The sequence below is a fragment of the Notechis scutatus genome, chromosome 6, assembly GCF_049901735.1.
Source record: "Notechis scutatus isolate UNSWTSFEM ecotype Mainland chromosome 6, rNotScu1.2, whole genome shotgun sequence".
In the NCBI taxonomy this organism is placed as follows: Eukaryota; Metazoa; Chordata; class Lepidosauria; order Squamata; family Elapidae; genus Notechis; species Notechis scutatus.
The window spans coordinates 32,781,654-32,808,820 of record NC_142014.1 but is presented as its reverse complement, the minus strand read 5'-3'; the positions used below and the strand labels follow the sequence as shown (position 1 = coordinate 32,808,820).

The 27,167-nt window shown below is 41.1% G+C and overlaps 2 protein-coding genes and 1 pseudogene across 5 annotated transcripts in view; all 3 read right to left on the bottom strand.

Annotated features, from left to right (window-relative positions):
• ARID2 (AT-rich interaction domain 2) overlaps window positions 1-27,166 on the bottom strand; it is a 196,013-nt gene extending 168,847 nt beyond the window's left edge. Inside the window, exons 1-5 of one of the 4 annotated variants that reach the window (XM_026667817.2) lie at window positions 27,057-27,166; window positions 24,817-24,886; window positions 23,895-24,124; window positions 23,629-23,722; window positions 22,488-22,585 (exon numbers count right to left, since the gene is read on the bottom strand). In XM_026667817.2, coding sequence (XP_026523602.1) covers window positions 22,488-22,585; window positions 23,629-23,722; window positions 23,895-23,986 — 284 coding nt within the window. In that variant the 5' untranslated portion in view covers window positions 23,987-24,124; window positions 24,817-24,886; window positions 27,057-27,166. Of the gene's footprint in view, window positions 1-22,487; window positions 22,586-23,628; window positions 23,723-23,894; window positions 24,792-24,816; window positions 24,887-27,056 lie in introns of those variants that run through there. The other 3 variants (XM_026667818.2, XM_087967923.1, XM_026667816.2) reach the window with 3 other exon arrangements.
• On the bottom strand, window positions 7,535-8,439 carry LOC148130163 (uncharacterized). The gene is made up of 2 exons (XM_087969063.1): window positions 8,433-8,439; window positions 7,535-8,241 (listed from the first exon to the last, which is right to left on the bottom strand). The coding sequence occupies exons 1-2, from the start codon at window positions 8,437-8,439 to the stop codon at window positions 7,535-7,537; spliced, it is 714 nt and encodes a 237-aa protein (XP_087825189.1).
• On the bottom strand, window positions 8,684-9,588 carry LOC148130162 (uncharacterized; annotated as a pseudogene).
• Window position 27,167: the final 1 nt, after the last annotated feature.

Genomic DNA, 27,167 nt, shown 5'->3' with positions numbered 1-27,167 from the left:
TTTTAGCAAAATGAATAAATGGATAAACAGGAAAAAGCCATGGAAGATTATTTCAATGTATGATCATAGCAGCAAGATTGCTTTACGCACAAAGATGGAAAGTTCGGACCTACTCACTATGGAGGAATGGTTCGTGAATTTGATAATTTTACAAAAATGGATAAATTAACTTCTTTGATTAGAGAAAGGACATTTATTTGCTTTTATTGCTGGAAGCCTCTTATGGACTTTTTGCATAAAAATGAAAAAATGAACTTGTGATTTATGATTTTGATTAGATAGGCTAGACTATAAAAGGAAGAGTATTATGGTGTGAAGTTAGAGAGAGAGGTCAAAATATGTTTGAACTTACAATGCTATGAAGAATATTGGAAGCCACTTTTTTATACTTTTTTCCTATTTTTCTTTTAAAATTTCCCTATCCTTACACTTTTTGCTTTCTCTTTTTTTCCCTTTCTTACTGTCTATTAGTTTGTAATAGCCTTTACCATCTTGTTTAAGAGTTTTAATAAAAATCATATTTGGGAAAATAATGTTTTTTTCTGTATACAAGACTGAATGCCAAATACAATATTCCATCTTTTTGTGCTATCCAACATGTTAACAGTCAGAACTTGCTCTCAATCACAACTGTTCTTTCCTAAGCTGAAGGCTTTTGTGAAATCAGGGATCACAAGCACATAAAAAACAAGGACCAGTTTCCCTTCCTCTTTCTGGGTCCCTCTTCCTCCATTGGTTCGGAAAAATTCCTTCTTGAGGAAGGAATCTGACAAGTGAGTCAGGTTGTCCAGCACTAATGTCTGGAGGCTCAATTTGTGAGCACAGTCATCAGACTGAAAAAGGTCTGGCTAGTAGAGGAGAGGGAGATAAAGCAGTTTTTATAATTGTTATGGTGTCTACTCTTTTTGTTTTCAGAAGCAATGAAAACAGCATTCTCACTCCTCACAAAGGAAAAGGCAATGTCATCAGGGGGCAACCAAGGCTAGACCTCTCTTTCAGTGCTTGTTGGCAATGCCATGTTCTCATGCACTGTAGCATGATTTGCCCTGGGTTATTGCTCTCTTTAGATTTGCTTTCATCTTCTCCTTGACAAGGACAAGCAAAAAGCAATATTTTTTGGTCATTTTCCCTTGACATACTTCTTTGGTTTTCAGGTGAAAGAGTTCCTTTATCCCCCACCACCACTACCACCCAAAAATAAATTATGGCTGTTCTGAAAATGTCGCCAGTTTCTAGGATGATAACATCCAGCCTGCAAGGATTCCAAGGAATGGTGCAGCCTGTTGTTCTTGCTCAATGCAAGCTCTGGAACTCTACAAAAGTGCATGATCAGTGACACAGGAGAGGGAACAGGTTGTGCGATCTAAAGCGGTGGAAAGCAGCTGCAAAGCCTACAGCAGGTGTGTCAAACTGGCTGTCCCGCAGGTTGAATATGTCACACACAAGCCACGGCCACCCCAGTTTCCCGAAGGGGAAAAAACATAACGATATGTCACATGATGTGGCAAGTTTGACACCTGTGACCTACAGGAAGCCAATAGGGAGGGAAAGTAGGCCCCAAACCTGCAGGGATCCTGAGAGCTGGAAGTAGACCTTGGAAGGCCAGGACAGGTGGATGTGGGCTGAGCTCCCAGGGTCTCCCCACCTGAGTACCCTAAACTCTGTTTAAAATCCACATTGGGGAGAACAGGAATAGGAATCATATGACATGATCAGACAGGTGCCTCACTTAATGACCAGCACAACTTGCCACTGAAATGGGGATGCTCCATTAGTTGTAACGCAGGGACTACTGTATATAAAATCAAATATTGAATGAAATGGAAGCACTAAATTAAAAGGAGAAAAGAGAGTAAGATAAGAATTAATTATTATTAAAAAAAACTATACCATGTATAACTTATCAGCATGATTTGGGAGGCCTGCCTTCCCTGCCCTGCCCTATCCCACCTTGGCCAGTGGCTAGAGTCAAGCCCAGCCCAGCTACACTCTGGCTCCTTCGCTCACTCGCTTGCCCAGACCACATAGCCCAGCTGATGTCCGCAACTTGCCTGCTTTTGCCGCAGCCTACCATGTAGGCCAGGCAGCCTAGCTGATCTTCGCACCTCGCCCGCTCTGCTCACTCAACTAGTAAGGCGCCAGTTCCCATCTCTGGCATTCCCTGGGGCCTACAGGCAAATCCCTCCCACATACCCTTCGCCTCCGATTGGGGGATGCGCCAATTCCTGCCAGGGCCTAAGGGTGGATGCCACCCACTCACCCTTTGCCTCGGGGACACACCAATTCCTGCCTTTCAGCCCTCTGAATCCACTTTCTTACCTCTGCCCTGGCTGTTTTCCCTCCTTCAGAGGCCCCGTGATCTCTTTGCTTCTTCCCCCACAACCGCTTCTTTCTTCATCCCGTGACCTTACCTTCCTCCCGCGGCTGATGGCAAAGGGGAAGGCAAGCCAGGGCTGAGCCGTCGCCACTTGGCTGTCCCCCAGCCTGCATTTTATTCTCCGCCTGAATTCTCTGCAGCTGCTGGGCCTCGCTTGCCTGCGGACGGGGGGGGTGTGTGACCAGACAGCATGAGACCATGCGGCCCACATCGCCCCTCTGCCAACTGCCCCTCCCTTGCCCGCAAGCCCACGCACTTCAAATGAGCACCAGCCGCTGCTGTGAGAATAGTGCGAGCCCATGGGCTGGTGGAAGGTAAGGCTGACGGCGGGGAAGGAAGATCTGCTCTGGGCTTGCTATGCTCAGCCAAAGGGCCACCGGGGGGGGAACACAGCAAGGCTCGGGCCCAGCTTCGGCTTCTGCAAAGCCTAGGTGGGAAACCTGAAAGAAAATGCCTCCGAGGGCAGCCTGCTTACCCATCCACCCACCAGGCTGGCCTGAAAGCAGCATGTGTGTCCCCTTGTCGCATGCTGGATGCGGGCCCCAAGGCAGATGGGAGGGTGAGCAGGCGGCAGCCCAGAACAGGGCCCAAAAGGCTGCCGAGCATTGCCATGTCCCCACCACCACCACCGAGGTGGCCCTTCGGCTGAATGCAGCAAGTCTGGAGCAAATCTTCCTTCCCCATCAGCCTTACGTTCCAGCCCATGGGGCTTGCACCATTCTCACAGCGGTGGCCCACATTCATCCAAAGTGCATGGGCTGTAGGGTGATGGAGGGGCAGGGGTGGCTGGCAGAGTTGTGATGCAGGCCACATAGCCTTGTGCTCCCTGGTTGCCCCCACCTGCAGACAGGTGAGGCCCAGCAGCTGCGGAGAATCCAGGCAGAGGGCGAGATGTGGGGTGGGGGGGAGCTGAACGATGACAGCTCAGCTTTGACTCACCTTCCCCTCTGCCACCAGCTGTGGGAGGAAGGTAAAGTCATGGTCGCAGCCAGCTGGCAAAACCAAACACCTGCCCAGCCCAGAGTTGCCAGCTGGGGTGGGCAAGGCTGCAGCTTGCATCTTGCTTTAAGTTCCCCGCCTTTTTTTGAAAATCTCCCCCCAAAAGAGAGGGGAAGTGTTGAGGTAATTCCCCATTAGGAAAATGAGCGCATACAGGGAGACTTATAGAGAATAGTGTTGGAATAATACACACAGAGCACACAGATACACTGTACAGTAAATGTAGGTTTTTACTTCCAGAAATGTTTAAGCAAAGTCCAAAATAAGCAGTCCAAAGTCATTCACAGGTAAAATCAGTCAGTTTTCATCCAGGGATAATCCAAATATCAAAGTCCAGTGTCAAAAAGCACTTCAGTAACAGACTTACATTAAATCCAGTAATATCAGTCAATTAGAAGAAATGGAGCAACGGCAATACTTTCCAACAGAAGGAAACAGAGATACTCACTCAGACACTCTCTCTTGTGAGATTAAGACTAAAACAATCCAGGTTTCTGGCTCCATCTTATGGCTGTTTGAGAACCCACACCCAATTGCATGCTCTTGCATTCCCTTAAAGATATAGTACTAAAATGTTTATCCTGGTTAATATATTTCTAACCCAAATACCTGTTAGGTGACTTATATTCCTAACAGGAAGTCCCACCCGCAGCCCCTTTGTTGGACCCAGAAGCCTTGCCTGCTGGGCTTTCTGAACAACACAGAGCTGGTTGCACCCAGTCTCCGGAAGGCTGGCTAGGAGTGCCTGGCAGGCTTGGGCTTTTTCCTCGGGAAAGAAAGGCACATTCACTGTTTCCTTCTACGACTGGCCTTGGAGAAGCCTGCCCTCACAATCGACTGGCCTTGGAGAAGCCTGCCCACCCTTTCTTCCAACATTTGTGCAGGGAATCCAGACTTAGAACAACGGTTTGGAGCTTGTTAAGGAGGACCGCTCTGCCCCAGCCATGCATTTTCCAGGGCTGCTTGGAGTGAAAAGCATGTAATATGCTGCTGCTAAGCTCCTCCAGGATTCCTTGTATGAGCTCTGGAAGAAAATTGGCTGATGGTTGGCTGCAGCACACGGAGTTCTGGGTGCATAATCTACTCCTCAATCTCCCAACACTCAAATCAGTGAACTGGAAGAGAGATTCTCCATTCTGTTGGTGAGTACGTATGGACAGTGAGCTTTTTGCTTTTCCCCCCCACATCCCCATCCTGATCGGGCGTGGTGCAGGCAGCCCAATAGAGGCGGAAAACAGAGTTTTACCATCAGCCCTTCTCTTTTTTTCCCCTTAACCTCCTTTTGCCAGCATGCACCAGTCACAATCTTTGAATGGGCTTTTGTCAGCCCAAGGGGCAGGGAAGGGGTTCGGAATGGTACGTAGGAAATTGCCCTGTCTCTGCATTAGCCCGCCTGCGCCGCCCCCACCTTGCCATGAGTGATGTCAAGTTGGCCATGTTCAGTCGCATGACCCCAAGCCATGGCCAACCAACCAGTCACTAGGGTGTCAGCAACCCACCGCTGCAGAGCTGCATGCGGCTCTTTGGGCCTTCTGCTGCAGCTACCTGTCCCATCACTGGCTGCCCCTCACCCTTTCCCTCCCTTCCCTTGCCCGGCCTAAGAAGGTAAGGGCGGGGGATGGAGAAGTGGTCGGGCTTGATTCTTCAGCGCCTCATTCGTGCTGGAGCTTCTCTCTTATGTCTCTCTCATATCTATGTCTCTCTCCCCCCTCTCATTCTCTATCTCCCACCCTCTCTCTCCTTCTCTCTGTATCTCTCTCCCCCCTCTCTGTATCTCTCACCTCTCTGTATCTCTCTCTCTTCCCCTCTCCTTTCTCTGTATCTCTCTCTGTGTGTCTCCGTCTCACTCCCACTCTCCATATCTTCCCCTCTCTGTATCTCTCTATGTCTCCCTCTCCCCCTCTCTATATCTGTGTGTGTATCTCCCCCTGCCCACTCTCTCTCGGAAAGCCAAGGCTGGGCCAAGCTGACAAGCTCTCCTTGGAGCACTTTGCTACTCCTTTTATTTATTCTTTTTGGAAATCTGGGCTGGCTAAGGAACGAGCAACCAGCCATGGCAGAGCCCTGCCTCCTCCCCCTCTCCTTCTCCCCTGGCAACCCCCTGGCTGGCTGTGGCAGGGCCAGGAGGGTGCACATGAGCAGGGAGACCCTCCTCAAACAAGCAGTCAGGCTTGGCCAAAGCTCAGGAAAGATGCCTAGCCAGCTGGCCAGGGGATCGCGAGAGAAGAAGCCTCTGCTGAGGCTCGTGCTCGTTCCTTAGCCTGCCCAGACTTCCAAAAAGAAGAAATAAAAGGAGTAGCGAAGTGCCCCAAGGACAGTATGCCGGCTTGGCTCACCCTAGGCTTTCCAAGAGAGAGAGAGGAGAAAAAGGGGAATACACATGCACACACACAGATACAGGGAGAGGGGGAGAGAGAGAAGGGGAGACACAGGGAGAGACATAGATACAGAGAGAGGGGAAGATAGGGAGTAAGATACAGAGAGAGGGAGACACACAGAGATAGAGAGAGAGGGGAGAGGAGGGGAAAGAGAGACAGAGGAGAAATGGGAAGAGAGGGAGAGAGAGATACGAAGAGGGGAAGAGAGAGATACAGAGAGAAGAAGTAGAGAGTGAGAGGCGCAAAGAGAAACAGAGAGATACGAGAGGGGGAGAGGTGAAAAGAGGGGAGGGGAGAGAGATGCAGAGAGAAGGGGAGAGATAGACATAGGGAGATAAGAGAGGGGGAGAGAGATAGAGAGGGGAGGGGGAAGAGCGAGAGAGTGGGAGAGATACAGAGAGAGGGGGAGACAGGGGAGAGAGACAGAGGGGAGAGGGAAAGATACAGAGAGAGGGGGAGAGGGAAAGAAAGATACAGAGAGAGAGAAAAGTGTTTTGTGGATGGGTAGGCATAGTTATGGGGCCATGTGACTGGGTGGGAGTGATATCAAGTTGGCCACGCCCATCCAGGTTTTGTCGCTCCCAGTGTTGTTTTTTTCTGTGGGGAACGGGTCCAAAATGTGTGTTTAAGGTTGGAGATCTTGTGACTAGGTGAACCGGTTATTAAATTACTTGAAGCCTACCACTGGATATGACCCCAGGATCCTGCAGCCATCATAAATATAAGTCTGTTGTCAACCATCTGAATTTTGATCACTTGACCGTAAGGATGCTACAACATTCATAAATGTAAAAAACTTTCATACTTCACTTTTTTCAGTGCTGTTGTATCTTCGAATGGTTATTAAACGAACTATTCTAAGTTGAGGACTACCCATACATGCATACACAGGTATGTGTGTGTATATGTATGTATATGTGTATATGTATGTGTATGTGTGTGGAGGTAAAGGTTCCCCTTGCACATATGTGCTAGTCGTTCCCGACTCTAGGGGGTGGTGCTCATCTTCGTTTCTAAGCCGAAGAGCCAGCGTTGTCTGATGACGATTCCATGATCATGTGGCCAGCATAACTAAATGCTGAAGGCACACAGAACGCTGTTACCTTCCCACTAAAGTGGTCCCTATTTTTCTACTTGAATTTTTACATACTTTCGAACTGCTAGGTTGGCAGAAGCTGGGGCAAGTAACGGGAGCTCACTTTGTTACGCGGCACTGGGGATTCAAACCTTTCTGATGGACAAGCTCAGCCTCTTAGCCACTGAGCCACCACGTGTGTATATGGTTTTATAGCAATCATATATTACTCATATTCATTTCTTATACAATAAACCAACAATAAAAATATACTTTAAAATAGTACAGTAATACTAGAAAAAAATAATTTAATCCATAATAGTCATTTATGTTTTAGATAATTTCCAAAATATAAATGTCCAAAACACCTAAAATAAAAAGTACCATTATAGTATAAAACCAAGTTTTAAAAATGTTTCTAAATGAAAGCAAAAATATTTGCTTTGGCTATACAGCCCTTGTACACAAGCTTTATAACTGTTCACTTTCTTTTATTGCAATAAATTTCCATGTCTCATATTTATTGAATTTATGTTGCTGCCTGTTTGCCCATGGCGACTCAAGGCGGCTTACACAATGTAAAACCATATTTAAAATAAAAAAACAATAAAAATAACAAAAAGAATCAAATAAATTAATAAAGAACACAATCTGGTGAAAAAAATCACCCCCCAACTCCCACCCCCCGGCCCCAACGACAGCAGATCACATGAGCCAGTTGATGGGCTCCATACGCTCTGGGTTCTCCAGGCCCGCTGGCAGAACCAGGTCTTCAGTGCCTTCTGGAAGAGTATTAGAGAGGAGGTCAATTCTAATCTTTGGGGGAATGATGTTCCAGAGAGAGGGAGCTACCACGTAGAAGGCCCTTCTTCTGAGTCCCACCAGGTGTATCTCCCTTAGGGATGGGACCCACAACATTCTCTGCCTCCCCGCTCTGATGAGTTGGGCAAATGTGACGGGCAAGAGACGGTCCCTCAGATAACCTGATCCCAAGCCATGAAGGGCTTCAAAGGTGACAACCAGCACCTTGAATTGCACACGGAAGAAAATCGGCAACCAATGCAGCTCCCAAAGGAGAGGTGAAACATGAGCACACCAGGGTCTGCACAAAACCATACGGGCTGCTGCATTTTGCACCAACCGGAGCTTCCAGATGTTCTTCAAGGGCAGCCCCATGTAGTGTGTGTTGCAATAACCAAGACGGGAAATGACCAAGGCACGAGTGACTGCGCGTAGGGACTGTTGGTCCAGGAAAGGGTGTACAACCCACAGTTGCGCAAAAGTCCTCCTGGCCATGACTGCCACCTCTTCGAGCAGGAGTCGTGAGTCCAGGAAAACCTCTAGATTACACACAGCGTCTGTTTGAAGTAGTGCCACCCCATCCAAGACCAAAAGTGGCAATTCTCCCTGAGCTAACGAACCCCAAACCCAGAGCCACTTGGTCTTGCAAGGATTTAGTTTCAACCCGTTGCTCTCCATCCAGTCCCTAACAGCCTTCACGCACTGTGAGAGGGAGGACACAGCAAGACTTAACTCACCACGGGCCAAGACATACAGACTGAATATTGGTGATACCTCAGTCCATGGTGATGGATGATCTCACCCAGCATCTTCATATAAATGCTGAACAGGAGCAGAGAGAGTACCGAGCCTTGCAGAACCCCATAAAGCAGTGGGCAAGGGCTGGATCTCTCCCCTCCTATCAACACTGACTGAGAGTGGCCACAGAGGAAGGAAGTGAACCAGGACAGCACAAGGCTTCTCACTCCCATCCCCTGAAGCCACCTCAGGAGAATCCCATGGTCAATGGTATCGAAAGCCGCTAAGAGGTCAAGTAGAACAAGAGTGGATGCACTATCTCCCATCCCACTCCTGCCAAAGTGCAACCAATGCTGTTTCTGTCCCAAATCCAGGCCTGAATCCTGTCTGGTAGGGGTCGAGATAATCCGTTTCATCCAGAAACCTCTGGAGCTGCTGCACGACCACCTTCTCAACAACCTTCCCCAAAAAGGGAAGATTGGAGACAGGTTGGAAATTATCCAACTGGGTGGAATCCAGCAATGGCTTCTTAATAAGAGAGCGGACCACAGCCTCCTCAATGTGCTGGGGCACCATCCCCTCCTGTAGGGAAATATTAATCACCACCAGAGTCTACCCGCCTGTCACCTCCTGGGAAGCTTTCACAAGCCAGGAGGGACATGGGTCTAAAACACAGGTGCTTGCGTGCATACTCCCTAGAATCCTGTCCACTTCCCCAGGAGCAATAGGGTCAAACCATTCCCACATAATAGGGCAAAAACCTGCCTCAGGAGCTTCCACCAGACCAGCAACCACTCCGGCGTCTAATTAGGAACTAAGTCGAGCGATTTTTGTCTTCCAGAAAATCTGCAAATTCCTCAGGGTGCCCCTTCAGGTGGACCTCAATCTCCTCCTTCCCCAGGAGGAGGAGGCTCACCTTAAAGAGGGTCACTGGACAATTATCTGCAGACGCAATTAGTGTGAAGCATTTACACTTCTCCGCACGAATTGCCACAAGGTAGGCCTTAGTAGCAGCTCTTACCCATGTTTGATCAAGTTCATCTCCTGTCTTTCACCAGCGGCTCTCTAGACATTTCCTCATATGTTTCATCTCTCTCAATTCTTCTGTATACCATGGGGCAAAGAGAGGTCTATGGGTGAGGAGAGGTCGCAAGGGTGCAATCATATCCAGAGCCTCAGTCACCTTCCTATTCCACACAGTGACTAAGAGCTCAGCTGGAATTCACAGTAGATCTGCAGTTATAACCCCCAGCTCCTTTTGGAACCTATCTGGGTCCATTAGTTGACGGAGGTAGACCAATCTAGTAGGTCCTGCCTCCCTGGAGGTGCAGCTTTTGAGAAACTCGTTGCCACCAGATTTACCTTAAAGATGGACAATTCTGACTTTAAAACTTTTTCCTGTATTCCTCCCCCCCTTCAACATAAGAGAAAATTCCTATGCAATGTCTAACAGAATTGCTAGATAAATCCTGGAGATGTGTTTTTTGCAATAAATGTGCACATCAAACAAAGCTGTGTATAGGGGCATTAACCAAAAAGAAGACTATAGTAGAATGATGCTAAATTAAAAGAGGGTAGCTGAAGTTAGAAGAGAGGAGATAGGAGAGAATCAGACTGGATGGAGATGAGAAAATGCAAAAGTTGCATGGGTAAGGCATAAAAAAGAAAACTCTTTAATTCATAAAATAAGAAATAAAAATAAAATAAAATGCATTCCATCCCATCCAGATTTAATCTCAGTTTAATCTTCAAATACATCAGTACTTTCCAGAAACCGTCTAAAGTTGAATTGAATCATTGCAACTGGGATAATTTTTTAATGTTAGTTTGAGACCTTTCACTACTCAGGCAGTTTCTTCAGTCAAAGCAAAGCATGTATCAACTCATGCCACACCAACCCCAGGGGTTTCCTCCCCAACCTAGATGATTGAGAATGTTCATCAAGATATTTTCCAGAAGCAGGTTTATACAATAGTCATTTGCATTTCTTTGCTTTCAATAATTTCTTCTATAATTATAAAATTTTTATAATTATAAAAAGTAGCCCCATTTGTCCACTTTAGTTATTTTTAAAGGGAACAGCAGTAAAAATCTAACATATTCAGGAATACATCTACTCTAGAAGATGGGTGGTGATAAAAAAAGCTCTGTGTATATATTCCATCAACTGCAATCATACTATTCTAATCCCATGCCTCTCCCCAAATATTTTTGCATTTTACAGCAAAGCAGTCACCAGCATTCTTCATTTGGTATTTGGAGAAAATAAAGAAACTCCATATAAAATTATTTTGGAGAGAAGAATAATCATTTTCACCTTCAACTTGCAGTTTGTTGAATCTTAAAGGGATCTGAGCACTAAGATTTCCCCTAGCCATTTAAAAAAAACAGGATGTAAACCTATTACATTCTATCCCATAATCTGTCAGAATTGTGATAATTACCATACTGCAAAAATCTGGGCTATCAAATTGACACAAATGGAATATATAAAACATGTGGTTCTACAAAAGAATGATTCAAAGGAAACACAGAAAATTTCTGCGCAGATGCAAGGTAACCAAAAAACAGAGTATTAATTTGAAGGAGGACCAATCCAAAGAAACACCAGCTGGTACTATTCCTACCAAAGCATATAATTTAAAAAAGAACCAGGCTATATGTTATTTACCAACTCTTCACCCTTGCCAACAAGGGTGAAGCAACAGTTTAAAAGAAAAGAAATAATAATGTAACTCTCATACAAATAAACTCTCTTCAAATGTTTTAACCTATTCTATAATATCCATAGAAAAATATTTGGAATTCATTTTATTAAACTAATTCATAACGTTAAGCACTTAACCTATAATGCAATCCAAAGTAACTACATTAACTGCTGTTTTGGGTGCTGATATCACCATAGTGAGGAGCAAAATTATGAATGGCTATTAGAATTTACCTTTTGATTATTTCAGATGCACAAATTATGAAACTGTTATATCCCAGGAAGTTCAAAGCAATGTATTAAAATTAATATACTTTTACATAAAACTGAAACCATTCTCTTATACTTATAATGCAATTGCTGAAATAAAAGTGCCACAGTTAGATGATTTCTTATATTCACAAAATAGGCAACAAAATTAAAATCATTTGCATAAAATAATGTAAATAAAGTAAACAAAATATTTGGTTTGATAGTTTCATCAAATTCCAGCCTGCTGTAAAATTGAAAATAGGTTATTATTTTTATACATAGAAACAGCATTCCAATTTGGATATTCTGCTGACAAGCTTAACTAGGTTTTGCCATTCAAAGTTCTTTAAAATATTAATGTTCAGAATCATATTAACCTGTAATTATTTATCTGTAAAAGACACATTGTTCAAAACTGATTAATGGCTAAGAAATTTCAAGACTACAAGTGCAATGTATTACACTTTGTATTTGTATTGAGTCTCAATAAAGGAGTACAGCAAATTTTCAAAGTTGGTGTAAGGACCTTTGAAGAGATCAGAATTAACGTGTCAATGGAAACACAGCCTAACTTTGAAGTCCCTTGAAGCTCTATTGTTAAAAAGTTATGCCAACAAAAAACATGTTCCAAGTTAAAATTACTTTATTAAATCCAATGGAGATATTTGCATGTACACATCACTGTAACAGAATACAGGACAACAAATGACTCTATACTTAGTCATAGCATATTCTCATTAGTACTTAAACTTCTGTCTGAGCACACCCCAACTTGATATGGCATGCAGGAAGAAGCTGTATCTCTCATGTTAAAACAGGGAGAGATAGAAATCATGATGCAAAAGTACTCTGTACAAGTTTGTTCTCAAAAGAAATATAGGATACGCATATTGCCAACATATATCCGTTCATATCTGAACCTCTCTATCATATCTCTATTCTCAAATTTCATTTTTCAACTAAGTGCAAACATAAGATCCCACAAGAAAGAAGCAAAAAAATAGAAGGTATAATTGGAATATGACTGCTATAAATTTTTCCCATTTCTTTTTTTGTATTTCTTTGCTCCCGGCAATATATGAAAACTATTTTAGACAATTGTATCAGTTAACAATTTCTTTTGGTATTCTCACTTAAATAATACAAAGTTAAGTACAATACCATGCAGAAAAGTGGCTTTGTGCCATTATATTTAGTTCTGTTTTTCAGGATTACAGCCCAGCTACATGAAATTAAGCAGAGTTTTGCTGCAACTCTCAAAAGAGAGAGGAGTCTTTTAGTCATTATACTCTCTTTAGCAAAAAGAGGCTAATGTAAGTACATTGGAAAAGCGTCACTGGTAGTTTTCAAGCCCTAATTCTCAAGTATTTATTGAGAATCTAAGGTTACAGACCTCTGTGCAGCAGCTGATATAATTCATTCTCCTTACAATTTCAATATTACTCTTTCTGCAACATGTTCCAAAGAAAAGTTGGAAGGGACAGGAATTTGTCTACTTTGACACTGTGTGCTATTTTCAGTTACATTGATCATTTAGGTAATATATCTATAAAATAAATATTTATATACGTCTAATTTGTCTGTCACATCTGCTCTCTTTTGCTACCCAATTTCCAATAAAAGTTATGAGTAGGTTTCTAACATCTCGAATATAGATAGGTATGGACAAAGTGGGATATTATACAATCAGAAATCTCAGATAACCAACTGGCCTAGTAATAGGTATGACTACAGGGGTCAGTCAATGTAAATGTAATTGGGGTTATATAAAAATAAAATGGACCATACTGTTCTTCCTTGACCATGCACCAAGGAGATTTTTTCTTCCTGTCCTACAAATCAAACATATCAGAATTTAATTTTACAGCCATCTGCATGTCCCATACAGTTGATACAACCCTCTTCATTCTCAAGATTATGGCTAGGTCTACTGAGTTGAAATGAGAAAAGGTACTCACTCTGCTGTTGAACAGTGAATGTTGCTCTGTAGAATTTGCAGTATAGTGTGTTTACTATCTCTACCACAATATCCAATGAACACCATATATTGCACTATTTGCCTGAAACATACAAACTCTCGTTTTTCATCTTTTGTGATGTCTTAACAGAGCTATTTCCAACTTCTGGAATCTGACTATGATTCCTAGCTCCTCTTCTGGCTTTTCTGTCAGGTGGCTTTGCTCTATCATTAATCTATCAGCAAGGGGTGGGTTTCTACCAGTTCTGTCCACCTCTGTAGAACCGGTAGCTCTGAAGAGCAGCAGACATAGAACCGGTTTCTATGTCTGCTGATGTTTTCGCCCACCTGGGCTGTTACCTGATCTTTATTTCCTGATTTTTCAACTTCAGCTGATGAACGAGGCACAGCTGCAGTTAAAAAAGCAGGAAAAGAGGGCTGTTTCAAAGGCTGCTTCTCTGTACATAGCATGCTGATGATGATTTACAGGCGTGCGGCCCACAGCGTGCAGGGAAGTTCGTAAATCCCGAACCGGTAGTTAACCCTGTCGTATCCCACCCCTGCCTATAAGTCCTTGTCCCGGGAAGCCTGCATAATAGTAGGTCAACCTATTCTCCAATGTACTTGAACGCAGGCAAGAAGCAATGGATGGAAACTAATAAAGGAGACAGCCAACCTAGAATTAAAGAGAAATTTCCTGACAGTTAGAACAATTAACCAAATTGAACAGCTTGCCTTCAGAAGTTGTAGGTGCTCCAACACTGGAGGTTTTCAAGAAGAGATTGGACAACCATTTGTCTGAAATTATTGGGTTTCTTGCCTAAGCAGGGGGTTTGAGTAGAAGACCTCCAAAGTCCCTTCCAACTCTATTATATTTTTGTTTTATTAGTACAACAAAGAGGTCTACAATGCCTCTGCTATACTGACAATTATTTTTTGCATGTTACAGTAGCAGTATTATTAGTAAACTATGTGGAGATTTATAACTTTGCATCTTGAATGGGGAATTCTCTTTTTCTGAATAAATTTTTGCCATGAGAGTGATTGTAGTGTCAATATAGTATATGTATTTAACTGGCCTGGATGACATGAAAATATTTTCTCATTGACACATGTGGACTAATTTATTTTTTCTGTCCCTGACACATCATCATGTTTACCAATGCCACGTACTACATATACTATAGGAATGATTGCTTGGCAAAACTGCTATGTTGACTTATTTTAATCAGCTGTTTTTTCTTAACTTTACATATAAGTATTATTACAATTTACTGATAACTTTCTGAAAGTATCTATTTGTCAAGTAAGTTGTTGGATGCAGGAATGGATAAAAATATAGAAAGTATCTAAGATGAACTATTTTAAAGTTAAAATACTTTAGTTGAATTGTTTAGCCATTCATTTTTGAGCAGATTTATTAAGACATTCATTCTGTAAAATTTTATTCTTGTAACTATTGTCAAAATAAACTTTTAAAAAGACACCAGTTTTTTGACAACAAACTTAACTTTTTAAAAATAACTTCCATGGAAATCTAGTTTAGTAATTATGGATGTAGAATTATACAGTACATCACAGAAGTTGAGTACATCCCCTCACATTTTGTAAATATTTAAGTATAACTTTTCATATGACAACACTGAAGAAATGGCACTTGGCTACAATGTAAAGTAGTGAGTATACTGCTTGTATGACAGTGTAAATGTGCTGTCCCCTCAAAATAACGCAACACACAGACAATGTCTAAACTGCTGGCAACAAAAGTGAATACACATCTAAGTGATAATGTCCAAATGGGGCCCAAGTAGCCATTTTCCCTCCCCAATGTCATGTGACTTGTTAGTGTTACAAGGTCTCAGGTGTGAAGGGGGAGCAGGTGTGTTAAATTTGGTGTTATCACTCTCTCTCATATACTGGTCACTGGAAGTTCAACATGGCACCTTATGGCAATGAACTCTGAGGAGCTGAAAAAACAAATTGCTGATGTACATAAAGATGGCCTAGGCTGTAAGAAAATTTCCAAGACCCTGAAACTGAGCTGCAGCACACTGGCCAAGACCATACAGCAGTTTAACAGGACAGGTTCCACACAGAACAGGCCTTGCCATGGTCAACCAAAGAAGTTGAATGCTCGTGCTCAGCATCATATCAGGAGATTGGCTTTGGGAAATAGATGTAAGAGTGCTGCCAGCATTACTGCAAGAGGTTGAAGGGGTGGCGGTGGGGGTCAGCCTGTCAGTGCTCAGACCATACGGTGCACGCTGCATCAAATTGGTCTGCAGGACTGTTGTCCCAAAAGGAAGCCTCTTCTAAAGATGATGCACAAGAAAGCCTGCAAACGGTTTGCTACAGACAAGCAGACTAAGGACATGGATTTCTGGGACCATGTCCTGTGGTCCGCTGAAACCCAGATAAAATTATTTGGTTCGGATGGTGTCAAGCGTTGTGGCGGAGTACAAAGACAAGTGTGTTTGCCTACATGGTGGTGGGAATGTCACGGTCTGGGGCTGCATGAGTGCTGCCGACATTGAGGAGCTACAGTTCATTGAAGGAATCTTTAATGCCAACATGTTCTGTGACATACTGAAGCAGAACATGATCCCCTCCCGTTCGAAACTGGACCGCAGGGCAGTACTCCAATATGATGACCCCAAACACACCTCCAAAACGACCACTGCCTTGCTAAAGATGCTGAGGGTAAAGGTGATGAACTGGCCAAGCATGTCTCCAGACCTAAACTCTATTGAGCATCTGTGGGGCATCCTGAAATGGAAGGTGGGGGTGTGCAAGGTCTCTAACATCCACCAGCTCCGTGACATCGTCATGGAGGAGTGGAAGAGGACTCCAGTGGCAACCTGTGAAGCTCTGGTGAGCTCTATGTCCAAGAGGGTTAAGGCAGTGCTGGAAAATAATGGTGGCCACACAAAATATTAACACTTTGGGCCCAATTATCACTTAGGAGTGTATTCACTTGCCAGCAGTTTACACATTAATGGCTATGTGTTGCATTATTTTGAGGGGACAGCATGTTTACACTGTTATACAAGCTGTATACTCACTTTACATTGTAGCCAAGTGCCATTTCTTCAGTGCTGTCACATGAAAAGATATACTTAAAATATTTACAAAACATTGAGGGGGTGTACTCACTTCTGTGATATACTGTATATAAACATCCCAAGTATTATGGACAGTAGGATATTAATTAATATCAGCCCTAGATGAAATGTACTTCAGAATTTCCATGTTTCTTCTATTTTAAATCAAAGGACATTGTATTTGTAAGTACACAGCAATATTAAACATATTTAGGTCCATTTTGTGTGAACTCTGTTTACACAACTTCAATTTAACTCCATCAGTATACTACAGGTGCTTCTGGTAACATATTACTCTTTTGAACCAATAATAAGGAATTAGTAATATTCTTAAATTATCTACTGCTCGATGTCGGTCAACTTTGGTTGCATCTATTCTATACAATACTTCCTAGTTGGTCTATATAGAAGGACAATTAACAATTACCTTTACATCATCAGTTATTATTCATAATACATGTATACCCAAGTCATGGTCTATATCTATTCAGAACTCAATAATATTGACAAATATTTTTACACAAGCATTTTTGATATTCAATTATCCAAGTAAACAAAATTCATCAGGCCAGAATCATAATATAGGAACCACCTCTGCCTTAGAAAACATATACAAATAAAATTGTACTTTTTAACCTGTAAAATACAGGCAAAAAGTACTGCAACATATCTACGAATCCATCTTTTTAGGAGAAGTATCATTTTACAAAATTTATAGATGAACTATCAGGATCAACTAGCAATATCTACTCATCTTAAAACTACTTGTCACTAACAACCAAAGTGTTTGTGGGACACCAACGCTGTGGCAACAAAGTGAAGAATCTGTAAAATCTTTTTCTTAGCAGTGAGAAAGTTATTTAAATTGCAGTTTAATTTAAATTGTAGTTTAAAATGAAGACCATACTTGCAGAGATACTAGAAACAGTAGCCCAATATAGCTAAATAGAGAAGCCTAATCCATATAATCTAACATGCCTAATGCAAGCAAAAGTTAGCAGAAGATATATAGAATATGTCTGAACATATCTAGGAGTAAATATGTCTGATCAAAAACCTAAAGAATTTTGTGACACTTTACAAAGTAACTAATAAATTACTACATAAGCTGCATAAAGCAAAGTTCACTTTAATGGACCAATTCCTGTTTGAGAAAAAGGATGTATCATTCTCTCTCTCTCTCTCTCTCTCTCTCTCACACACACACACACACACACACACACACACACAAACATAAACTAATCAGGAATACCAACAAAAATAATGGTTAATACAGTACTTTAATAATTTGCTTTCTACCAAAAATCTCAATATGCTTACCCTAAGTAATTTGGTGGCAGATTAACTAGGGGGGGGGACAGTAAACTCTGATATAAAACATTATTTTGAGATGACTCTTGTGTTAAAGTATTCCCCATTAAAATGTAAAAATAACCCATATTGTTTGTATTGTTACATCCAAGTTTAATATGTAACAAGGACTATAGTATACAAAAGTTTTGTCATCTTAAACACTGGGTTTTGTATCATTTTCAAAGCCAATATACAGTTTGAAATACCACAGAACTTTCCTTTGAGTAATAAGTGTTCTGATTAAACTTTTAATCAAAATATCAGACATCTTAAGGCACTCAAGTTTCCTTTTTCTCCAAATTTCTAAAATCTGGTTAGACTATGCCTTCTTATGTCAGGCATACTCTGTTTTTCAATATTCTGTATGTTGCCTTGATCTAGAAAAGTCCCTTGGTCCCACTAGCACCTCTAAACATATTATGTACTACATACGTGCTATTTTTTAAAAAAATATTAAAAGTATTTCTAAAGTAAAGGTCTCTGTTTCTTAGGCGAGGGATCCAGCATTGTCTGGAGAAAGCTGTTACCTTCCCTCCGAAGTGGGCATTTCTATTCCCATTTGCATGCTTTCAAACTGCTAGGTGGGCACCAGCTGGCAGAAGTAACTGGAGCTCACCGCACTGTTTCCAACCCGGGCTGTCAGTTTTCCAACTGACAAGTTCGGTGTCTTTAACCACTGAGCCTGTATGCCCCTTGAAAAGTATTTCTATAGTGGCCATATAACCAGATTAGCGGTGTTCAAAAATATAAAAACAATCAATATAATAAAACCCTCCCAATGCAAAATAAAATACCTCCTGCGAAAACATAAAAGGAACAGACACAGCTCAACCACCATTAAGCTTTGAAAACCTGATTGAAAAAAAATGTTTTCACAGCTCTATAAAATGTCAGCAATGATGGGACTAGGCACCTTTCTGGGGTAATGTATTCCAAAGCAGAGGGACTATCACAGCGAACATCTGGCTTCTGGTCCATGACCACTTTAGGTCCTAAGGGGAGAAACCTTGAGTATTATTACTAATTAAATAACCTTCATTATATTTCAATTTGTTTTAGAACCAGCTGTAAAAATTGCTTACTGCCTACACAAATTATTTCCCCAGCACTCCAGAACCAAGAATGTCATTCCTTCATTTATCAAAGCATAACATATAGACTGCTAAAGCCATTCACAAATTTTAAAATACTCATGGTATTTGTATGTTCTATTATTTGGAATGGGAAATACAAGTCAAGTAGAGATTAGAGATACCAGCCATTTTATCATTGCTTATTTGCTCACTTATTATGCAATATCGGGTTTTCAATTCAATTGTATAGAATGTGAAGGATGTGTATGTGTATTTTTATAGTTATAATGTACACTGAAGATGGCATTTAATTTCATTGTACAAGGTGCAATGACAATAAACTAAACTAAATCCCTCAGGTTGCTGATAAACAGAAAAATATTAATTTAGTCCTCTCATAAATGATCTCAGTTCCATAGCATGTCTTAAGCCACTAAAATAGCAGAATATCTTTCTGAAACAATTCTAATATTTTTTTACTTAAGAGGTATAGCACATATTGAAAATACTTCTAAGATTAAAGGAATGGAAATGGCAGTCATAAAAAATAACTAATCAACAACAAGTCAACAACTATGAAACTCTATTTTAAATACACCAGCTTGTTTAGAACAATTACATTTGATCCAACAGTTCAATAAAATATAAATTTGATAAATAAGCTTCAAAGTTAGTATTCCCTTATTGAATCATGCTGGCTATAATCCTAATCTACCATAAATATTAATTTGACATACTTTTAACTATATAACACGATATTAAAAGGTACCCAAGACATGAATATATAGAATATGTAATTTGTTCATAAAACATTTGATCAATGGTTGATGGATATTGCAAATGAAAAGAATATTCCAACCTTGACTAGTTTCATTCTGATATTTTCACTTCTTCTAGTCTATGCTTCTATGGGGAAATTTACATCACACCAAAACATTCCAAGCATCTAGAATGCTAGTCATACTTCTAACATCATACAGTACTTTAAAAACATGTATCAATAGCCATGCTAATATCTTATAGAGGTCCATCAAAAGAAGGATTAGGTGCACTAACAAAAAGCATTTTTGTTATATCATTCATTCACTGCACTACCCTTAGATGAACAATGAACAAAAATGGGATGTGAAGAGAAATAAAAAATGCTTATAAGTAATGTGGCTAGCATTATATAATACTCTTCATTATAAATTTGATATTTTTGCCCTGTGGCTTGCAGATGTTAAGTATATTTATCTTCGACACTTAGTAGTAGCAAAACCCACTATCTTGAAAGACAGCCAGTGTGATATGATAGTTAAGGTATTGGACTACGTCAGTGATGGCAAACCTTTTCGGCACCAAGTGCTCAAACCGGAATGTGCTCGCACATGCGCATATGCCAGAGTGCCCGAAACCTGAAGACCAGCTGGCCAGCGTGCATGTGCATGCCGGGAATCAGAAGAATAGCTGGCAATGGCATGCGTGCCCACAGAGGGCGCTCTGCATACCACCTCTGGCACATATGCCATAGGTTCACCATCATGAGACTAAGTCAATGAAGTCCCTTATCTACCTAAAGCATGAAAGAACACCAGATAACTTTGGGAAAATGTTTTTTCTCAGTCTAATATATTGCACGGAGCTCGTCTTGCCAATATAAAATGAGAAGATTCTCATTTAAGTTACACTGAGTCATTGAAGAAAGAGGACATAAGTTTAAAAATAAATAAAATCATGTAAATATGTTCAGTTTAATAGTGTGTCTCTTTCTGAAAAGCACTTTACAACCACAAAGATCCTTTTGTAAAATAAAGCACAATTGTTTACCTGAGAATTAGGTGAAAGGAAGCCACTGTACATCTCTCTAACTTGAAAACTTAGATTTATATAATACAAGTAAACCCCTAATCAATAAAATATGTGATTAGGAATTGAGATGGGAAAAGTAAGCTTTAGAATCTAGGTTGATCACACTACAACACGTATCAACAATATGAAGTTTATATTACTACAATTATTCAAACACGTGAAAATAAAGATTGTTCAAGTTCTTCCTCAAAAGGTTTAAAATATTGTTAAATTTATTAAATAAATCCATGAATAATATTTCTCACTCTTCAAGCTTTCTCCATTCAGGAGCTCTGAAGTTTCATTATACTCTTGCAAAGAACAATATTAAAAGCGACTTTTATTTTCTAATATTGATCTAATAGTACGCTTCACTATCATACTATATGAAAATTCAGTGGATATGTCTGCTTTGAATAAAGAAGAATCTGAAACAAAAAAACTCATTCAAAATTATTGTTTGAATATTACAACATTCAGATATGTTCTTGATATATTCCTAATACATAAAAAACCACTAAGAAAATACTAGGACCAAATATTTTAAGCTAGATCTATTAAAAGACCACAGTACAAAACTGAATTTTCAAACAATGTTTTAGAGAGAAGAAAATACAAAATGAACACCCAGATTAAAGAAAAGACAAACAAATGAACTCTCAATTCAAGGATGCTTATTATCTCAGTTTAGACAATTGGGTATAAAATTGCAATTGAAATGGTTCAATTTTGTTCTAGGTTTGAAACTCCTAAAAAGGCATCTTAATGTTCAATCTCTAATATAAATCATGTGGCTCTATTTATTAATAAAATATATTTTAAAAATTATGGATTCTTTAATCTTGTTATTTAGACTATTTAGAAATAAAAGTACAAAACTGCAAAAAGTAAATACACAAAAACTATATATGTGCACACCTAAGAAATTCTACAGAAGAATTTCCAGACTTTCTGATAATTCAATAACTCTATACTATGGCTGTGAACTCTGCAGCTTCCAACTGGAAGTCAATCTAGGACAACCAAAACAACTATACCAATAGAATTGCATTTTCTCAATCAGAATAATTTTCAGCAGATTTCAAATTATTAGAATCTGCATATCATAAAAGACTGCAGCTGCTTCTTATATTGACAGAGGTGTGAGATAATATCTCATATTTATGTTACAAACTCCCAAACTCTTTTTTAAAACAATGGTCACAATTCATAGAACTGGATTTCTAAACTAAAGTACAGTTAACACATCTTCCAGTATAAACTACCATGTAATTTGTAAATATATTTTCAGTCTTTCGAAAAAAACAAGAAAATCACCATGACAATTCTATTTTTTTTAAATGAAGTCTCTAAAGGGTACAAGACCAATTGACTAGGATTGCAACTGAATATTTAAAAATCATTTCAAAAATCATTTGAATGTTTTTTTTAAATCTATATTTATGTGCAACTAAACCAACATCTGACCAGCAATACTCTTGATAACAATGTGTACATACAGTCTTTAAAATAATATCACTCTCCAAAGAGCAAGAATGCCACTTCCTTATTAAAATGAAATTTTTAAAACCCACTACTTTATATTTTCTTAGGAAAGCAATTAAAATATTAATTCGTATTAATAAAAAGCTCACATCAACTATTTGTGCACCCTGTGCGCCTGAACTTTAATGCTGGTAGAAATAGTAGGCAATTCAAAAACTTCAAACATAAAAGCCTTTCAGCTGGCAAGAGAACACAATTTTAATATGTTTTAGAAAGTGAAGTTATTTTTTTTTATTTTGCATAAATTGAAATATTGTTCAAAGCTTAATGCCACTGCTTCAAGAGACCTGATGGCACTTACCGCAAGTAATACTGTTTTAAAGCGAAGGCAGCATTAGAACAACTTCTGGGAAAGTTAAATGCTTCCACTATTTCTCCCCACTGATTCTTCTCAGATACCTGTCAAAAATAACACACAGAGATGCAGAAATCCACACACAGACACGCAACCGTCTTTGATTGCCATCAAAAGGGCTGCCATGAAACAAACAAATATGATAAAGATTTAAAAAAATGATAGGATCTGGATTTTCTATTCTTACTGACAGTCACCAGCGATACAATATTGCTCTTCCCCTTGTGTTTTACATTTCTTTTATGGAGTGAGAAGGTGAACGGATTTTATTCTGTGGAGAGGTTTGTTTTTGTCTTAGCTACCTGGACAATAACCAATCGGGAGTTCCTCTGTTGCCTGCTTTTAAATCCTCCCGCGGTCCGTTAAAACCCAAAGAAGTTGAAAATGAGCCAAGGAAGTCTCGGTGGGGTCCGACCCCACCAACTGAGGGTGCAGGAAAATCGTCCCGCTGAGTCTCCCCCCTCCGCAAGCTCGACAGATACAGAGGCCTTTCTTTTGAGGCCTACATTTCTGTCCCTAGTCTTGAAGCCTAAAGATGGCTATTTGATTACACATCGTCTTGGCTGCCCCTTTTGTTATTTCTCCCCGGAAGGGGCTCCGAGGGCAGCGCCAAGTCCCCCCCACGGCAGCGAGGATCATTTCCTAGCCCAAGCTCCGTGCCGATTATCGATGTTAAACATGCCCGCTAATTTTGAGTTCCACTAAAACTGCGCTCAGACTCTGTGCGAGGCGCGCGCACACACACACACACACACACACACAAGCGGAAGAAACTGCCTCTAAACACAACCTCCTCCACTCGCCTTCTCCCCAGAAAAGGAGGGAACGAGCCAAATATCGAGGGCAGAGGGAAAGGGGACACGAGAAGCTGCCTTCGACATCCCTGAATCCCCCCTTTTCAGCTCTTCCTCAACAAGGCCGAGCCGCCAACCTACCTTGCCTGCTTCCTTCTTCCACTTCCCTCCTTCCCAAGCCGGCTTGAAGAACGACCGATCCCGACCCCCCGCCGACCGCCTTTCCCCCCAGGGTCGAAAGAGAGTTTCGAGAGGTTAGTGGGAGGAAAAGCCACAAGAAAACTTCCACTCACCTTCCCAAATCCGCCTAAAGTGGTGACTCGGGTGTAGAAAGCGTGAAGATCCAGCTCCCTTCCACCCACCACAGGGATCTTCTTAAAAGGAGACCTGGCGAGAGAGAGAGAGAGAGAGAGACAAACAACTTATCAACTCTGCCCCCCCTTTTCTCCCCTCGCAGGGGGCCGCTTCGTCCTTCAGGGCAGAGGCTGGAAGTTAAAAATCGGTCGGTTTAAACAGCCTCCCACACCACCATCCCCTTCCATCTCCCCATTTTCCTTACCCTCTGCTGTGGTGAAACTGCCGCAGCTCGTCCAGAAAAGCGAGTCCTTTTCTCCGATGGTCTGGTTGGTTTTTACCGGCCGAGTTTGCCATTTTCCCCCCTCGGATTTAAAAAATTTGGGTTTTGTCTCCTTAAAAAAAGCCAATAGAAAAACAACAATCCGCGGCTCCTCCTTGCCTTTAAGAGATCCAGGTTCCTGTACTCGGCCGGGGATCAGCCATGGAGATGGGCTTGTTAAAAAAAGAAAAGAAAGAAAGAAAAGTTTAAAAGGAATAAGAGAAGCCGAAGAGTGGTAAATTGCAAGTCCTGTCTCCACACAACGCACAGGGAGGGAGAGGGGCACCTCTCGGTAATTCTTGCTGCCGCCGCCGCCGCCGCCGCCGCCGCCTGCCTGCTGCTCTCAACACCACAAACCCAACCAAGCCAGCTCGCACATGAGACTCAACATGGTGCTGCTGGATCACACAATGAATTGGGTTAGTATTGTGGTAGGGTGGGGGTTGGTGAGGCTGGAGTGAGGTACTGACAGTGTATGTGTATTACAGACGCGAATCCATGAAATCTCCCCTCTCCCTTGCTCTCTCACATACAGTCTCGCGCGCGCGCGCGCACATATATACACACTGTACAGCGGCGGCGGCGGCGGCGGCGGCAGCAGTAAGATTCACTTCTCTTCAGACAAAAAGATCTGAGGCAGCCGTGCTGCTGCCTAGGCGAGAGCGCAACACAGCGAACCCCGGCGGTCAGCCGAGGCACTGCAAAAAGCAGCTTCGAAATGGCAAAAGCCAGGCTTGCCAACGAGCAGTTCCTGGCGGGGAACAATAGGCTTCTCTCGCGGCTAAGGGCTCATCTGCAATGTGCCGCAAACTTCACACAAAGCCGGGCGGAAAGAGAAAAGGTAGGAGAGAGGAAGGGCTACTACCGGTTGTTCCAGGGTTAGGGGCAGAGGAAACGTTCCATTCTTTCAAACTTTAACCAGATGGAATACTTAACTGAAAGATAAAAAAGAAGAGGAGGGGAAGAGAAAGACTATGTATTTTTGAATAAATATAGCCACTGTGTTTCTTTAAATAGTAATATCCTTTAATAGATTTTAGAAATTTTAGATAAAGGTACATTTTTAGTGAAGTTATTTATAATGCATATTCCCATCTATTTCTGCAAATAATCTAAAGTAATCATTGGATAATTCTGACTCCTAGAATTAAGAGTGAATCATAAGAGATATTAAAAAGTTTAATAAAATGTGATTTCTTGAGACTCCCTAAAATTAAAAAGTTACAAAATATATTTAAAAATTTTCTATATATTAAACCAAACACATGTGATAAATATAGCATAATGATGAAGCCTATCAATTTAAATCTCATCCAGGCAGGGAATACTAATTCATATTAAGGAAATATGTTCTGCAGTTCTACCTCTTGCAATGGAGGTAAAAAGATTAAACACTCTGAATCCTTGAAATATTGTAGAGTACTGTAGAAGGCAGATTCCCTTAGACAATATTTGTTGAGGTAATTCATGCTATAAATGATAATTATATTGTATGTGTGTGTGTGCAGGGAGTGTCCAGTAATCATATAGATATTATTGCTAAAAAGTATAATCAAAACTCAAGGTTTCTTAATCCAAACATGCTGTGCATCTTGAATGTTGCATACCTAATCATGTTCTATATAAGCAGAAGAGATTTAGGAGCCATAAAAGATAAGTGTCGGAGGAATTATAGCAGGGATGTACTCTTTTTTGTTCTGTCTGTCTGTCTGTCTCTGGATGCTGCTAAACCACATCTCCTAGCACCCCTTGCTATGGCCATATTGGCTTGGACTCAACTTTAAGAAGGCTATAAGTGTCTCGCCTTGATTTATAGCAATTATAATAGTGTCTGATTATATACAATAAGGAGGGAATTTGTTTTTCAGAATGAGTAAGTGATTGGAAAAGAAGGAAAAGCATGTAAACCAAAGTTTTAATCTTATACACAACTGCCTAGGATTCAGTTTCAATTACTTCACTGACTTCATTGTAGCAATATATAGGAATGGCATAATTGATCTTAAGAATCAAGGGGAAATAAGGGGAAAACAATCACAATAGTGGCTCAAATTAGAATTCTTAAACTGTATGTATGGAATTGAAGAATGTTTTTGTTCTGAGTAGGGATGTCAAACTGGCAGCCCATGGGCTGGTTGCATCACGTGCAGGCCACTCCTACCCCAGCTCCTTGAAGGGGAAAAAAATGACATGAAACGTCACATGATGGCAATGTGATGCCACCAACTACAATTTGGTTTAAAAACTGATTCCAGTAGTTTGTGAACTCAGGAGATCTGGGCAAAGATACCATAATAAATGAGAATATTTGTAGCTTAGGGGTGACATGAGGGGTCCTTGGTGGTATCTGAGCTTGTTTTCTTGCAAATGTTTCATTACCCAAACTAGGTAACGAAGAGTGCTGCTGTTTGGGTAATAAAACATCAAGAAAACAAAGCTTAGAGAGCACCAAGGATCCAACAAAGATACCAATATTCCCTTTAAAATTTAGATTGTATTTCTTCAGGAAATTAAGTCAAAATCCACGATTTTTCAGTTCGATTGCAGTTTCATATTGAAAACGAGAAAGTGATGTAATAAGATGCTTGGTGAGAAGTGTCTTCGACATATTGTAGCAAAACCTTTTAGGAGTACATACCAGCTTTTTAAAAAAATGCTATAAATGCTTGTATAATTTCTATATCAAACGTTGCAGAAATTTCTAGCGACAGTATCCAGGCGGAGATATCTCCGCTTTTTAACGTAATAATACCTGCAGAAATGTTCAACATCAGCCTAGTACTGTAAGTGACCGGTATCCGATTAAAAACGGAAGCTCGATCATTCCGGGAGAGTCATCAACAGTCCTCGAATGACTCAAAAACTAGGGGTCTCCCTCTCACCACGCTTGGCAGAGGTGAGTGAGTCAGTTTAAATTTGTATACTCTAGCGGCAGGAGCAGCCAAGGCAAAGATAGGCAAATTGAGTACAGCATGAGCAGAAAGGTTTCCTTGGCTGAGCGCAGCAGTTGCGCACATCCCTTACGTAAGTGTCAGCTGAGGATTCCCTGGAGGAGGTCATTTTAATTCAACCATTTAAAGACCCCAAGCAGCCGTTCCAGCGCACCTGCCTTATTGCTACCCGCAACCTCGGGCCAAGGAAGCTGCAGCAGCGGACCCCATGCCAAGGACCGCTTGAGGCAGCTCTTCACAAAATGGCGGCGCCCACGGGAAGAGA